The sequence below is a fragment of the Telmatherina bonti genome (assembly GCF_933228915.1).
Source record: "Telmatherina bonti genome assembly, chromosome: 21".
Lineage (NCBI taxonomy): Eukaryota > Metazoa > Chordata > Actinopteri > Atheriniformes > Telmatherinidae > Telmatherina > Telmatherina bonti.
In genome coordinates, this window is record NC_136630.1 from 27,191,016 (window position 1) to 27,208,997 (window position 17,982).

At 39.7% G+C, this 17,982-nt stretch overlaps 1 protein-coding gene across 1 annotated transcript in view; it reads left to right on the top strand.

Moving 5' to 3' along the window:
- The window catches only part of dnah9 (dynein, axonemal, heavy chain 9), a gene marked incomplete at both ends in the record, with an annotated part of 232,712 nt that overhangs the window by 133,953 nt on the left and 80,777 nt on the right, over positions 1-17,982 (top strand). Inside the window, 2 exons of the mRNA XM_079260636.1 lie at positions 60-221; positions 421-654. Coding sequence (XP_079116762.1) covers positions 60-221; positions 421-654 — 396 coding nt within the window. The remainder of the gene's footprint in view (positions 1-59; positions 222-420; positions 655-17,982) is intronic.

Sequence of the window (17,982 nt, forward strand, 5' to 3'; positions counted from 1 at the left end):
GCTGTGTGTTACTGTGTGTGTGTTTATTTGTGACTTCACTGTGCACGTCTGTCCTGCAGGTGGCTTTGTGTTTCTCACCTGTGGGCAACAAGCTGAGGGTTCGCAGCAGGAAGTTTCCCGCCGTGGTCAACTGTACGGCCATCGACTGGTTCCACGAGTGGCCTCGGGAGGCGCTGGAGTCGGTCAGCTTCAGGTTCCTGCAGGAGGTGGAGAATATCGAAGTGAGAGCAGCTCATCTTTTCATACAGTCATGACTCAACTCACTCAAAGGATGCTCAGTCTGACAGCATCGCTTACAATCTCAGACACAAAGTGATTTATTTCAAGAGCAGACTGGAGGTCAAAAAATGAAATGCCATGCCTGAGCTTCAGAAAATATTTCTCATCAGTTAAATCTGTTCATGTGTGATATTTATGCAGCCTCAGGTGAAGGAGTCGGTGAGCAAATTCATGGCTTTCGTGCACACAAGTGTCAATCAAACCTCCAAGGAGTACCTGGCCAATGAGCGGCGTTACAACTACACAACACCCAAGTCCTTCCTGGAGCAGATCAAGCTGTACGGCAGTCTGCTGGGCCAGAGGAGCAAAGAACTCACCACCAAGGTTGAGCGGCTGGAGAACGGCCTGCAGAAGCTCAGCAGCACCTCTGCTCAGGTACTGACAATTAATTTATTTATCTTTTGTTACTTTAACTTTTATTGAAGATTTTGTCATATATTGGACAAAAACAGAACAACAGTGAAAAGAATGAGGTGTGGAGTCAGAGGAGGTCATATCCAGTATTCAGAAAAAAAAAACAAAAAAAAAACAACTAAATGACTGATATATATACAGTACATGAAGATAAATTCACAAATGTATTTTAAAGTTAGGCCACTCGTGTAAAAAACGAAAGACATGATATCATGATATGCAAACGTATCACAAATCCACAGGAGGCAATTTACCTTATATACATAACCTGCTCCAGACAAGTTTGATAATTAAGTATCCAAATTTACAAAAGAAATCCACTTTTCATTGTATTCAGATTTTTTTAACCTAATAAGGAAGGTTAGTTTCTCCATCTGAGATATGTTGTTTATAATGCTAGTCCACCGGTACTTATCCAGGGCTTTAGGATTGAGCCAGAGTTTTGTTATAGCCTTCCGTGCTGCAGATAGAAGGATCTTAGTTAAGTACAGGTCCCCACCCTGTACTACTTTGCTAATATTCCCCAAATACATCACAGTACATTCTCTTGGGATATTATATCCAAGAACCTTTAGTATTTCCGTGTTGACAGAGATCCAGTATGATTGGATTTTAGGACAAGTCCAGAAGATATGAGTGGTGAGCTTCCACACTACCACAATCTCTCCAACAAGCTTGTTGGATTTGGAGTTGTTTACTCTTCACATGTGGTGGAATAAAGAATCTAATGATACATTTCCAGTTAAATTCTCTCCAGGTCATTGAATTAGTAGATGTCTGTAGTAATGCACAAGCTTCGTACCATTCCTCCTATTTTATTGTAACATTCAGTTCTCGCTCCCACCTAGCTTTTACATAAAGTGATGTGGTCCTGAGATTACTTATTAAACTATTGTAGAGTCTCGAAATCGTTTTAGTGTTCTTTTGGTTGTAAGTGCCACTAATTATTTCAATGATTGGATTAACATCCTCAGAGACTTTCTCTCTAATATCTTTATTGTAATAATCTCTTAACTGAAGGTATCTAAACAGGTCCTGATTTCATAAGTCAAATGTGATTTTCAAATCCTGAAAAGTCCTCATCCTTTTTTCTATTGTTTAGGATACCAAAATTAAGGTGCCATACAGTATTTTTTTTAGGTGTGTCTACCTGGATAGTCAAATAAATTGCATTATGATCGGAGAGGTCGGCAACCCCAATTTTACAATCAGTGATTCTAACACAATTCTCTTGCTGTATCAGGAAATAGTCAATTCTTGAATGAGTTGAATGGGGAACCGAGTAGTGTGTTTAGTCTCTCTGTATAGGGTGAAGGAACCTCCAAGCATCCACTAGGCCAGTTTCATCAAGGATCATGTTTAGAAATTTTGCCAAGTATCTTTTATTTCTGTTCTGACTCGTTGTATCCTGCTTGTAATTAAGTGTCACATATACATATATACAATGCGCATATTGTTTCTTCTTGCTCTTGATTCCAAGTCATTTATCTTGTCAATAACTTTCTGCTGTTCCAGTATTGACTGTCGGAGTCACTTGTTGGCTGCAACAGACCACGTTTCGAGTGCTTTTACTCGTGTCTCAGCCTCCTGGAGTTTCTTTCTTTTTTGTAATTCTTTATTTATAAGTTTTCAATTTTTGTTGACAGGTGCAATTTTTATGTGCAAACAAGTGCACAACATCATTATTCACATTTATAAAAACATTTGCCCATCAAGAAAAAAAAAAACAAAAAACAAAAACAAAAAAACCACAAATGATAAACAATGTGAACAAGGGAGTGACTAATACAATTTGCCATTGTCTTATTTTAAGATTAAATTGGGCTTTTTAATTTGGATATACTTGGCCCATTTTTCCCAACATGCTACAAACCTATCTTGTTTCTGATTTACAAATGCTGTCATTTCTTCCATCTTATAAATGTCCATAATTATGTCCCACCATTCTGATATTGTAGGGACATCTTGTGACAACCATTTTTTTGTAATAGATTTCTTACTTGCGACCAATAGAATACTTATTAAATATTTATCTTTCTGACCCCATTCCCAAGGTAGACAACCAAAATAGACAGTTTTCATATTAAAAGGAAAATTACACTTGAAAATATCCTGTAGTACTCCATGAACCCTTTGCCAATATGACTTGAGAAGCGGGCAGTCCCATAAAATATGGAAATGATTTGCACATTGATCTCCACATTTTCTCCAACACAAAGGAGGAGTCCCATTATAATGTATTGTTTGACATGGCGTGATGAAATATCGTATTAATGTTTTCCATCCATATTCTTTCCATTCTTGCGAATATGTAGATTTCCATGAGCGTTTCCAAAGTGCTGTCCATTCTTCTTCCGTTATACTTATACCTCCTTCTTTTTCCCACATTGTCTTTACATGTTTTGTTGAATGAGTCTTATTATTTGTCAGCCATTTATATATTACAGAAATAAGCTTGTTATTTGTTTTTCCAGCATATGAATTTCTAAACAATTGTAATAGGTCCTTGTTTACATCAGATTCTACTTTAATGTTAGTGTCAATATAATGACGTAATTGTAGGAATCGGTAAAGATCCTGCCTTTACAAAGCATATTTATCTTTAAGCTCGACAAAGCTGATGACTTTTCCATCTTTAATTAATTTGCTTAGAGTTGTTATCCCTTTTGTTGTCCATAATTTGAATCGTGCATCTAATTTGTTTGGTAAAAAGTCGGAATCATAAGCAAACCATTTAAATCTAACCATATCTTTTTTTAAATCATATTTCTTGACCACCTGTTTCCAAATAGACAAAGTGCATTGAACCCAGGGGTTATCAATACTATCAATGTAATTTTGAATATTTGCATCAGCCAAGATAGCTTGTATAGGGAAAGGAAAGATTTTCTCCTCTATACTTTTCCATTGAGAATCATAGGATATATCACACCAATTTATCAATGCCTTCATTTGTGCTGCCCAAAAGTATTCCCTTATTGATGGCAGGCCCCATCCTCCTCTCTCTTTAGACAGTTGTAATGTCTTTAAACAAATTCTTGACCTTTTTCCTGCCCATATATATCTGGATATCATTTTATCCCACTCATTAAATTGAATTTGCTCAATTTGTATTGGTAATGTTTGAAACAAGTACAATCATTTTGGTAAGACAATCATTTTAATAGAATCAATCCTTGAATACAAAGAGAGGAAGGGGATTAAATTCCACCTTTTTAAGTCTTCGTTTATCCTTTTATTCAATGGAATATAATTAAAATCATATATTTTTGTCTGGTCTTTTGGAATTGTGATACCCAGATATTTTAAGGAATCAGCCTGCCACAACATAGGGTACTTAGAAGTTATCTCCACCGGTGGGTTGTAGTTATATGTGAGCGTTTGGGTTTTATTCATATTTATTTTGTATCCAGAAAGCCAGCTGTATTGTTCAATTTGCTGCATGAGTTTAGGAAGAGACTTTGTCGGATTACCTAAATAGATTAAAATGTCATCTGCATAGCATGCCATTTTGTGCTCTTTCCCTCCAAGGATTATACCTTTAATATGTGAATTTTGTCTTATAGATTGTGCCAGCGGTTCTAGATACAATGCAAATAAGAGCGGGGAGCATGGGCACCCTTGTCGAGTACCTCTTTCTACAGCAAAGTTGTTTGACAAGTAACCGTTTATTTTAATCCTTGCAATAGGGTTGGTATATAAACACTTGATTGTATCGATAATTTTATCTTTAAATCCAAATTTATGTAATGTTCTATATAGAAAATCCCAATTGACGGAATCGAAGGCTTTTTCTGCATCGACACTTATAAGTATTGCTTCAGTTTTGTTCCTATGTATATGGTTTATAACATGAAGAGTTCTGCGTATATTGTCTTGTGTCTGTCGGTTTCTTATAAAGCCTGTTTGATCGTTATGTATCAAAATAGGCAGAAATTCCTCCATCCTTCTAGCTATTATATTGGCAAATAATCTATAGTCTATGTTAAGAACCGATATTGGCCTGTAAGAAGCTCATTCAGTTTTTTCTTTGCCTTCCTTTGGTATTGCTGTAATAATTGCCTCATTCCAACTTGGAGGTATTTGTGCCCTTTTCAAAACCCAATTAAATGTAGAAAGTAAGACAGGGATCAACTCTGATTTTAATCCTTTATACCACTCAGCCGTATAGCCGTCTGAGCCGGGTGATTTATTCGCTTTTAGTCGACTAATAGCTTTTTTAAGTTCTACTTCTGTTATATCTGCAGTCAATTTATTATTTTGTTCTTCAGTAAGAGTTGGTAAATGCAGTGAATATAGGAATTTGTCAATTTCATTATCCTTCCCCCCAGGGACCTTGGAATACAGAGATTTATAATATAATTCAAAAGCTCTATGTATGTCTTGTAATTTATTCTTTATCTGTTGTGTTTGAGGATCTCTAATCTTATTTACTGTATTTTCAGAAATCTTCTTCTTTAATTTCCATGCTAGTATTTTCATCGACTTTGACCCACTTTCATAGTATTTTTGTTTAAGAAACATTAATTTTTCCTTTATATTTTGGGTCGTTAAATTGTTTATTTCTTTTCTAATCTCCTTTATTTCCTCAAAAATACTCTGTGTTACAGATTTTTTTATGTTTATTCTCTAATTCTTTTAGTTTGTTTTGTAATTCCTGCATTGTTCTATTTCTTATTTTTTTCCTATATGAGGCTATTGCAATTATTTTCCCTCTTATTACAGCTTTTAATGTATCCCAAAGTATAGAAGGCGAGACCTCTCCATCATCGTTAATATCAAGGAAGTCTTGTATTTCTTTTTTCATTTGTTCCTTGAAAGTAGCATCTTTAAGTAAACTTGAATTCAGTTTCCATGTAATTATTTTGGGGCTCATATTTAAATTTATTGTTAAATATAAAGGCGCATGGTCACTTATATCTATTGTCCCTATGTTACATGTCTGAATTCTGTCTTTGTCTTTCAAAAAAGTTATAAAGTAATCAATTCTTGTATAAAGGGAATGTGGAACCGAATAATGGGAGAAATCTCGCCTCCTAGGATATAGATCCCTCCATATATCAATGAGACCCACCTCCTCAAAAAGTGCGCGTACGTTCACATGCAAAGTGCTTGAATCTGGTATTTTCCCCTTCGAGCTATCTAGTTCTGGCCGCAGACGAATGTTTAGATCTCCACCACATATCAAAAAGCCTTCTGTTTCAGTAACCAGTATATTTACAATTTTTTGATAAAAACTTAGTTCGCTCCCTGGAGGCACATAAACATTCATAAAGGTAACTATATTACCGTCTATACTACCTCTAATAAGTATAAACCTTCCCTCTTTATCTTTTAATTCAAACGTTTTTTCAAAATTTAGTTTATTTGAAATAAGGATCACCACACCACGCCTGCGGCCAGATTTGTAAGAAGAACAAAACATATTTGTAAATCCCATCCTCTTTAGCTTTCCATGTTCATCGTCATTTAAATGGGTTTCTTGAAAATATACTCCTTGAGCTTGTTCTTTTTTAACTTTGGTTAGGATTCTACAACGCTTCCCCGGGTTAGTTAGCCCATTCACATTAAATGAAATAATTTTTATCTGGTCATTATTCATATCCTACAAATCCAAAATGCAAAGTGTCATAGTGCTTTAGTAAATGGTCAACTCCCTGAATAAACAAGAACTCTGGACAAAAAACACAACCGCAACAGCGGAAACAACAGAAAAAAAACATAAAAATGTGATTCCAAGGTAGGGGTCTCCTCTAACTGACCCTGTAGTAAGGTGGAAAAATCGTCAAAAAGTAGGGGAGGGCCTCCTCTCACTAAGGGAGGAGGGCCCCTACGGCAGCTCTGTGTCCACTCTTTAGTTACCATAAGTCTCATGTCTCTCTGGTTTTAATCCTCATTTATTGGGAAAAAAAGATGGGTAATATTTTTTAATTACCACACATTGTGTCATAAACAAACCTCGTGTCCTCATTGCTCACTGACAGGTGATGTAGGCCTCCTGTAGATCTGTAGTTTTTCCCGGATGGCTTTTTCTCGTGCGTCTCCAGCATCACGTCGCTGTTGTCCTCCCGCCGTTGACCATGCCGACCGTGCCAGTTGCTCCGTCAGGCTCTCCCGCGTCGTTACCTTGTTAACCGGCAGGCCCCTGGCGATCATATCTGTAGTTGCTTCTTCCGCTGACTAGTACAGTTGGGTTCCGTTATCGTAAAACACTCTCAGCTTGTAAGGGTATGGGGTCTGAAATCGAATGTTGTGCCGTTTCAAAACTCTTTTTGCTTCAGCATACTCCTTACGCTTCTGTAGAATAGACGGGGGATAATCCTGGTCAAAGTATATCCTTCTTTCGTTCCAGAGCACAGTCTTTTTAGTCCATGCTTTGCGGAGAATTTCTTCCTTTGTTGTGAAACGTGCAAAGCCCACCACTATTGAGCGTGACTTCTCCTCTCCACTCTCTGACGGCCGGGGACGGGGACCCAGCGCCCTGTGCGCTCTCTCAATACCAAGGCTCATGCTTTGGGGAATGTCCAGACTGTCTCTTAATAATTTCTCCACATATTCAATCATCGTTGTTCCAGTTTCAGCCCCTTCACGGACATTATACAGTCTCAAATTCACCCTGCGAGCTCTGCTCTCTTGGTCGATTAGCTTGTTCTCCTGCTCGTTCATGACTTTTAACATTTTGGCCAGCACATGCTCCACATTTCCGACTCGGTCTTCAAAATTTTCAGTGCGACTTTCAGCTTCTGCAATCCTGTGATTTACAGTGGTCAACTCTGTTTTGAAATCTTGGAAATCTTTACGGAAGTCTCGTAGTTCCTCTAATATAGTCACCACTGAGGCATCAGGGAGGTTCGAGGCCCTGCTAACAGTAGCGCCATTGCTAACCTCCGAGGCATTCTCTGAGTTTTCTTCGTTTTGTCTTTCTTCATTGGCAGTCTTTTGTCATCCATCTCTTTTTCCCATTGTTGTCCCGTTTAACCCTTGTCTGTTATTACGAGAAAAATGAAACTTTGACACTTGTACGGGACGATTTTGCAAATTCGCCAGAGAGCTATCGGTCTAAGCGGCCATGCAGGACGATGATGTCACCGGAACCTCCCTCCTGGAGTTTCTTACCCTGGTCCTGCATAGCTAGCTTAGCGTCCGCTAGCTGCTGGTTAAAGTCTTGTTTAAGTGCATTTATTTCTTCCTTCATTGTTTTATTGAAATCGTCCTTGAGTGATCCCAAATCAGTCTTCAATTCGGCTTTTAAGTTGGCGATTTGTTGGCTGATCAACTTCATGTCCTCGTATAAAGTCCCAGCATGAGACGCTACGTCCCCACCGCCATCTTCTCTCTCTGTACTAACGTGTTCTCCGTCTTGTGCTGCGTCTACTTCTTTTGTTTCTTGCATCTTCTTGGTTTTCTTCTTAGAACCCCCCGACATATTGTTCATAATGTGTAGTCAAATAAAGGGTTTACTTGAATTCTAGGGGAAAATAGTGCTCTACTGTCAGGAGCTCAAGTTCAGTCAACCATCTCACTCTGCTACCAACCCGGAAGTATGCTTTTTCATTTGTTTTCTTCAGGAAAGAAGGAATATTTCTGTAAACAGTGTGCTTGTTGTGATTCCAGACTTACAGCCATTAAGTCTGCAGGCAGCAGACAGAATGTGACATCAAGGTTCATAATGATTCTTTTTAAATCACATTCTGACTGGAATATAAAATCATTTGTATCGTGTTTAACTCGTTTCCACCTGCCGATCGCTACAGGACAGGTTGAGGAGCGTTTTTTTGTGCTTCTGCTGGCAAAAACTGGGATTGGTACCAGAACATCTCTTCTGAACCATCCTAGGTTTTTAGAGCTTTTCCGTTGGGGTCCCAATTTGACCAATCCAGCTCTAACAAGTTGACCATGACACATTGCTATGTAATTATTAGTGAAAAGACTCGTTCCTGTGTGACTCAGCAATAAGAATAAAGCAGGATCAGTGCTAGGTTTTCAACATCTGACAGATTTTTTTATTGTATAAATCAAATCCAATCAAAATGTATTTATACAACACTTTCTGCCAATTATCACAAAGTTCATATACATATTCAGTACATATAAAAACAGTGATTAAAATAATTTCAACATGAACTGTTACAACCCCAACTCTTCTGGGGGAAATTACACAAGACCTTCCAAAAGGTTCACCACAACATGTTCCAACACAGTCCACGACAAGAACTCTTAAAGGCAGCTACAAGGAACCAAGTGGCAAGCTGTTCTAACCATAGCCCCTGCTTCCCCAAATGTTCATCAGCAGCTTGGTTAAATGGTGGAGGTCCAGCTGGACAGTCAACGAGTAGGCCAGTCACAGGCGATGTATCCCAAATCCAGCCAATCACAGATAAGTGATGGCACAGTTGGTTGAATTCTGATGGAGTCAGTCCTGATTTTTCCAAATAAAACAAGAGGCCAAGGCCTGGAGCTGGAACATCAAATAAACCTTCACATGTAGCATGTAACCTAACCCAGTGGTCAGCATCTGGCAGCAGTAGGCACAAATTGACCCATCGCCAGTAATACCTGGCTCACCAGGTTATACTGATAAAAACTGACTGCAGGAGTTAGTAATGGGCCGAGACACGGTGCTGTTTGCAGCTCCTAGTGAATGAGGGGTGAACTGCAAATTTGATCATTTTTACTTTTCACTGGCAGATGTTGCTGCTTGCCTGTGTTACCAGACCAATGTGGCGCCTTCTAATGGACATCCTGAATACAAATAAACAAACACATAGGGACCATTGCCGACCGGGTCCAAATTGCAACCATTGGGCTGCAGTGCAGGAGCCTGGCAATCACACAGACAAGGTCGGTCTGCATCAACCACGACATTGACCCTGCAGACAGAGCAGGCAAAGCCCCTGGCATAGAGGATTCCTGTGAGGAAAACACGAGTTGACAAAGGCTTTTGAATTTTCTGTAATGGTTTTGGGGGTGAGCCCAGTTCATCCAGATCAAGTTTTCACTGAGAGCATTTCCATCCACTTTTGAAAGGGGCGGGGCTACAGGGGGAACACATCTCCAAAATAGCTCGACATAAAACCATCAGTCTCATTTCTACTTATCTTTGTCCATTTACATACTTCATTGGGTAATCAAAGTGCTCCAAAACCAAAGGTTTGAAATGCGAGGGTCTTTAAACCTAAATCTGTTGTGAGCCATATTATCCTCTAGTTATAACATCAACTAGCCATAACATCCTGTAGCCATAAAGTCCTCTAGCCATAAAGTCCTCCAGCCATAAAGTCATCTAGCCATAAAGTCCTCCAGCCATAAAGTCCTCCAGCCATAGTATCTTCTAGCCATAAAGTCCTCCAGCCATAAAATCATCTAGCCATAGAGTCCTCTAGCCATAGAGTCCTCTAGCCATAGAGTCCTCCAGCCATAAAGTCCTCTAGCCATAGAGTCCTCTAGCCATAGAGTCCTCTAGCCATAGAGTCCTCTAGCCATAGAGTCCTCCAGCCATTAAGTCCTCCAGCCATAAAGTCCTCCAGCCATAAAGTCCTCCAGCCATAAAGTCCTCCAGCCATAAAGTCCTCCAGCCATAGTATCTTCTAGCCATAAAGTCCTCTAGCCATAAAGTCCTCCAGCCATAGTATCTTCTAGCCATAAAGTCCTCTAGCCATAAAGTCCTCTAGCCATAAAGTCCTCCAGCCATAGTATCTTCTAGCCATAAAGTCCTCTTGCCATAAAGGGTTATTTTCCTCAGATAACCCTCTAAACTGTTTCCCCATCCGCAAACATCTGGCACAATACATATCCTATAAAAGACAAACCAATTCCTGTGACACAATACAACTCTTCTACCCTCATACTTGGTACCATCCAGTCACATCACCAATTGGGTAAAACCCTCTGAATGCAGGACATGAGCAGCTCTTCCTCCCTTTGGTCCTAGAACATAAGTATGGTGAGTAAGTCAAGAATACTAACATTTCATTAGCAAAGCAAAGAGAATATTAAACCAAATTATTTCTGTTGGTCTGCATCTTTATTTTAACAAGTGATTATATATTTTAACTTTACTCAAATGCAAAACAAAACACAAACAAACCCAGGATAGTTGGTGTCGGCTGACCACTGAGAGGATAAAGAAAAGTATCAGTAACTCAAACACAATATAGTTAGCTGGTTTTGTGTTAAGCAACAGTGACAAGTGGAGGCACCTTACCCACTTTGTCACAATTCATAACATCCTCTAGCCATAATGTCCACTATCTATAACATCCTCTAGCTCTAACGTTCTCTCGCTTTAACGTTCTCTTGCTTTAATGTCCTCTAGCCATAATGTCCTCAAGCTTTAGCATCCTAAGCCATAGTATTCTCTAGCCACAGAGTCCCCTAGCCAAAACATCATCTGGCCATAACATCATCTAACAATAATGCCTTCTAGCTATGATGTCATGGCTAGATGATATTGACATTTAGCCATAAAATCCGCTTTCCATAACATCTGCTAGCCATAGTATTTGCAAAACCACACCAAACCATCTTGTCCCAAGCAGGACCCCTAGCTGGAAACAGGACTTCTGTGTATTTACATTGGATTGAGTGGATGTCGAGTGGAGGATATGTCACTTTGAACTACAGGAGAAAACTGCAGTCCTGGAAAAGTTAAGTAGGAGTGGCTGGTTCAGTAAGTGATGTACTGACCTGTGAGCTCAGACATCTCATCTCATTTTAGTAACGACCACAGCAGTCCTTCAACAGCAGGGAATTAAGAAAGATGTGTCTCTGTAATGGAAGTGCACTGTTCCCCCAAATGAATTAACAGCAGTGAAGAAATGTTCTTAACTTCACTTCATGCTTTTACCTTCTGGCAACAAATGAGTTCTAAGTAAAGTCTGTTTTTATTTAGCTGAATAACACAGTTAACAGATAAATACTATTTATTGACTTTGTCATGTGCCAATCCCTAAAATGAAGCTCCAGCAGATATTTATACATCCATCAGGTGTCAAAGTCTGTTTCCAGCTTTCTGGGTCTCAAAGCTAACATAACTTTGTTACTCTTAAACAAATCCCCTAAGAGCATTGTGGAGACGCAAACTGTTAGTAAAAAAAAAGCAGTAACTGGGTTTTATTTCCTGTTTGCTCTGCTGCCTCTGCTGCATCTCCTACATGTTGGGAAACAGGAGAGATCAGCGGGCCAAACCTCAATAATTAGTTCTGTGCTGTTCTTATAACATTACATGCAACTGTTCAATTCCCCTCATGCACTTGTGTCCTATTTCTCTTATCAACAGTTCCCTGAAACGCTTCTGCTCCTCTCACGTAGGCAGTTGGAAAATGTTTTGCTCCTCTGTAATGGATCATTTCAGATCAGTGAACTGCAGACTGGAGAAAAACAACACTTTCATTTTTCTTATACTGCGAATGGTATCAAAGACTCCACACAAAGCTCAGTTAAATGCAGCGGAAGGAACTGGCAGGATTTTTACTAAACTACACGCAGCTTCACATCCAGTAACATCCACTCTGTCTCTGCTGAAGGGATGTAGATGCAGATTTAATCTGATGCAGTGGTAGGATGGCAGTAGGGGGTAGAAAACATCCAAGAGAATTTTACTTCTGCATGTGGTTTATGTTTTCACATGTGAATCATATGTGTTGACAGATGCAATTCACACGAAATACATGTGGTTCACATGTGAACCATATTTGTCATACATGTGATTCACATGGGGTTTACATGTTTCTTCTTTTCCATTTGGATCAGATGTGGATGACACGTAAACCACATGCCAACCAGATGTAATCCACATGAGAACCACTTGTGATTCACATGTTCTTTACATGTGAAACAAATGAAAATGTTCTAAAACCATGTTTTCCATGGTTTACATGTGAAATTGTTGTTTTTTTCTGTGAAAGTTGAGTTTTTACCCACCGAGCTGATTTACTGCATCATAATGAAACCTGATTTTACTCACTGAGAAGTTTTCAAACTATTTTTAGCTTTTTTCGCTGCATCGTGTCGTGATTTTCTGTGAACCAGTGTATGTATTCTACAATCCGTCATGAGGTTGCTTTGCCAGCATTTGTCGAATTCGCACGCAAGCTCCGGCTGTTTGAGAGTTTGGCCAAAGAATTTCTGCTTTAAATTCACCACGAACCGTCCTTACCTCTGTTTCCTGTTAGTCTGCTTGTAAAACCTTGTTCCCATGACTCTGCTGCAGCTGGAGCTCAGTTACAGTTTAAGCAGAATCAATAAGGAAGACACTCCTTTTACATTCTGTTAAAACCTTTTTTAATTACTGAGAAGCTTTTATATAACAACCTACCTGATATAATTAAAGCCTCTCAGATTTACTTGACTCGGCCTTTTCGACGCCCCAGAGTTCAGGCTACAGTCTGCGGCTAATCTCTTTTTCTTTTTAACTTCTCTTTCTTCTCGGCTTCTGGGTCCAGCTATCTAATATTTAGTATTCATTGTGCACATTCTGCAGAGTCTGGTTTGTCTCCTAGCAGACTAATAGATATTTGTTTGCATAATACAGCACTGTTCCCATCATTCCAATGGGTGAACTATTTTAAAATTCTCTTATGAATTTTCTCTGGATAGTTTTTGTAGTAGTTTCCCCCTTTAAGTCTTTTTTTTTTTTTTTTTTTTTTTTTTTTATCTTAACTCAATTCCTCTGTGCCTAGTTGTGGTGATAAATGCTGTTTTCATGTTATAAGAATTAATACAAAAGCAAGTGCGGCCCAATCACTGGCACTGCGCATGCCTCAGATTCATTTTCAGAAGCAAAGTTACGTCTTTGTCCAAAACAGCTGACATGTGAGAGCCAAGAAAACTGCAAGAGCAACCCCCGTGCCTCATTTTACCGTTTTGATTTCAAATATGAGCTTATTTTAATTCTGATGGCAGCAACACAAATGGATGGAGAAGTACTTTGACAGAAAAACAATTGGAGGAACAATCAGGTTAATTATCAACAGGTCAACAATATAACAGGGTATAAAAGGAGCATTTTAGAGAGGCAGAGTCTCTCATATGGAAAGACAGACAGAGCTTCACCAGTCTGAGGCAAACTGGGTCTAAATATTGTGAAACAGAACAAAAAGTTCTTCAAGATAAAATTGCAAAAACAAAGAAGATTTACAGTGTAGAATGTCATCAACAGAATCAGGAGGAATCTCTGTATGCAGAGGGACTGGAATGAAGGTCAAACTGGACACTGGTGATCTTCAATTCATGATTCTCTACTGGAAACCAGTGCATGGACTCAGGAAAGTTCCAGAAATCACAGTTCAGCCTGAAATCCACACCTGCAGGTTAAAGCTCCATCATATGTGCAGAGGATCCAGAAACACGCCGTCTTCTCTGGACCAAAGCTCATTTAAAATGTTCTGAGTGGAAACCTGGATGAAGATGTGGAATAGTTTGTGGACAGCATGGACGGCGTGTCCTGCAGACTAAAGAGGAGAGGGAGCATCCAGCTTGTTATCAGCCTGCATCTCTGATGGGATGGGGTTGCATTAGTGCCGATGGCGTGGGCAGCTTCCACATCTGGGAAGCTCCATCAATGCTGAAACATCTGCTCCCATCCAGACAACGTCTCTTTCAGGGAAGACCTTGCAGGTTCCACCATGCTGGACCACATCCTGCATCATCACAGCAGCATGGTGGAACAGGAGAACTGGTCTGCTGCAGTCCAGTTTCACCAGTACAAAACATCTGGAGCATCATGGAAGCAGAAATCAGACCAGAATGAGACATTATACTCCTAAAACTCCAGCACTGCCCAGATGTTTTACAGGCTTTACGCCACACATCACCCTGGAGCTACTTTCCACCGATTCACAATCAGCTTCTATTTTCCACGAAATGCTAAAATCTCTTTCGCATCGTCTGATTTGTTGTTTATTTTCTACGAGTTACATTCTACACAGTGGCTCTACTCTTTAAGAATCGGTCTTATAGATGCCAGACGCAACACAAGAACGATTAGCTCGGCGGTGTGAGTTGCTTTGCTAGGAGACTTGTACAATATTCATGATGAAAAGAACATTGTGAAAATCTTTCTCACTACTGATGCGTAATGATTACATGCATCTGTTTGTTTCCATCGTTGCTACATACACCTGGATCCATTTGTTCCCGTGTTTTACCATCTCTGCACCTTTGCAGGGGAGAGCTGTATGAATAATAGAAGGCAAAGTCTGAGTGTGAAGCAGTCCTAATTATAGTGGGCCAACTGCACTGTGTGAGTAACTGTAAAACCACACACACATAATTTCACTTTGGCATACCATGCATTTCTACTGCTTTGCATAAACAGGCCCACACATTCCCACCCACACTTAATCACACATGCATAAACACCCCTCACACGTAAATGACGTCAATGTTGAAAGCCACAGTCCTGTGTGTTTTTTCGGCTTTCCGCCTCCTTTTTACTGTAGCTGTAAGCCAACACGCACATATATTATATATAAGGGTTATATAGTAAACTGAGGAGCCTTTTAATTAGAGAGCACAGCCTTTACAGCAGCGAGCCACCATTAATGCACCCTGTGTTTGTTAGTGCATCCACACTGGCAGCAGCTTCTGTTTCAAGTACCGTTATTTAACATTCTGTGGAAGAGGAGCTCACCAGGGGCTCCTGTGGTCACCATAAATGAGGGCCATGAGGGTTAAAACAAGGGGTTTCAGTGTGTTTGTGAGATGCAGTAGAAGTTTGAGTCATATGATCTCCAGAGGACACATTAGTTTGATGGATATTTTTTTTTTTTGCCTTTTTTAGTTTCATGCAGGTAGCATCATAGTATAGCCTACATCTATATATGCAGCTACTTTATCAGGTCCACCTTGCTGTGACTGCATTTCACCCCCTTTTACCTTCAGAACTGCCTTCATTCTTGCTGTCATGTGTTGAACAAAGTGTTGGAAACATTCCTCAGAGATTTTCTCCATGTTGACATGAAGCATCACACAGTTGCTGCACATCATGATGAGAATCTCCCGTTCCACCACATCCCAAAGCTGCTCTGCATCTTCTCCATGTCTAAATGTGACTCCATGTGTTGAGTTCCTACCCTGTGATTGGCTGGTTGGACATTAACAAGCAGTTGAACAAGTCAACCTGGTAAAGTGGACAGTGAGAGTACTCTGCATGTTTTAGTCACTGCGTAACAGAAGTTTTCCCATGAACCAAAACACGCCATCCATCATAGCTGTGTACAGGCTGTCCACGGGGTCGTAAATGGTTTTAAAAATAGATACATTGGTTGTGACAAAATTAAGGCCCTTAAAAAGTATCAAAAAGTCCTAATTAGGGTTTTATGAGGTATTACATTTTATTGGTATTTCAGCTCTGTCCAAATATTTTAAATGCAAAAAAAGTACCCATGATTCATTTTCCTCTTTGTAACAAATAAAAACTGAGGTGCTGGCATCCTTCTGGCTGCCATCTTAATGTCCATGCAAAAAACTTAAAACACCCTGGCTGGTACCAACAGAGAAGTGACAACATTGTTGATGGTTGCTATGGTGCCACTTTGATGTTTTCTCATGTGGAGCTCAACTCTCATGCACATATGTCTGTTGAACTCGATAGCTTTGGTATGATAAGTTTAGTAGTGTTGTGTAAGCTAATGCTAGATTTTATGAACTATTCTCTTTTTCTTAATTAAAATCATTTCCATGCTGCTGTCCATGCTGATAGAGATGCAGGGGTTGACCGCAATCCATTTTCAGAGTATTGTGCTGGCCTATCAACAAGCATGTCAGGTTCAAAGACACTTAAATCCTCTGTCTTCTTCATTCTGATGCTCAGTTTGAACCTAAGTCGTCTTAACCATGTCTACATGACTACCCGCGTCAGCTAGCAGGTTAGCTATTTGTATTACCTACTAAAAAATGACCAATGCACACTGTGAACTTCTGCAATAAACATTGCGGTTTGGTGTTATAGTTAGTGATTTTTCAGACCCCTCTAGGGACACTATTTTAGGGAAAAAGTGACTATCAGCAAATCTAGGGACTTTTTCTGGTGATATTGTAGATTTTGGTGAGTAACGTGAAAACCCTTATAGTTTACTCATGTCCATGAGCAGAAGCAGCTGCTGCATAAAAGCTCCTCCCCCGTCCAAAAGATCATGCAAGATCACGCAAGATCAGTTGGTTTAGCATCAGTAGTGACAAGAGACATGCTATTATAAGTATGTGCTGGAACAATAGTCATGATTGAGTGTAAAACGATGAGCAACTCTTCAATCTGGATTTACACAGTAAGGAAAAAAAGTGTTTGTTCAGACAGAGGCTTCTTCAGCTCCACTCTAACAGCTGCAAACAACTGAAGCCCTTCAGACATTCAATCATTTGAGTTATTTCTATTTAGGACAGACAACTAAAACTCCAAGATAATTTACCTGAAGTGTTTTTAGTGTCTATAATCTCACAAATGAGAGAATAAAACACCTTTTCAGATGAGATTACTCTAACCCAGGTTGTATTGTTTCCAACAGCGCCAAGGCTTGACTGTAAGAAGCTGGCGAAAGCATAGACGCAGTTATTTATAGTTGTCCTCAGTCGTGGCCTTTGTTGTCATGGTTTCAGATAGAGCCAAGCAAGACCAGCTGGGCCAGAAGCAAAATGAGCTAAATAGAGAAGCATAAACAGAACATGACAAGCACAAGAATTTAAGAACTAAGTTGCTGCAAAGTTTTTATTTACCACAACAATGATTAATCTGAGGGGAACTTTTAAATAAGTAAATGTCACAGCGAGTGACTGATCAGTAAGGAATTTTCTGCAGCTGAAGTCATTGTGGAGGTGTTCGATTCTCCTAATCTTCCCAAAAGCAGTCGAGTCCTGACATTTCTTCCGCAGGCAGCAGAATGGAGGGGTTTTCCTTAAAAAAAAGGATGCTACCAGAAAACAGGCAGATGTTTCTTTGTTGCATGAATGAGGCTTTGCTTGGTGACTAAAGCAACGTCAGCCAAACCGTAAAATCCCAAACTCCGTTCAGTTTAAGTCCATAAGCCATCACACACGTGGATGAATGGGCATCGTCTCTTGATTTGGTATCAAAACATATCTTGCCTTAAGAAACACTTGTTCCAATTTACATTTACAGCAGCAGGGACAGCGAGTGGGTTGCTTGGGAAGGACTTCCATCTGCAGACAAACAGATGCGGCTCAGATGGATCGACTATAACCCATGTCCTTCACCAATTAGTGCATCCCTTTTCTCCACTTTCCTCCTCCTCCTTCCTCTCCCTCCCTGCCTATTCGTCATGTTGATGGCTC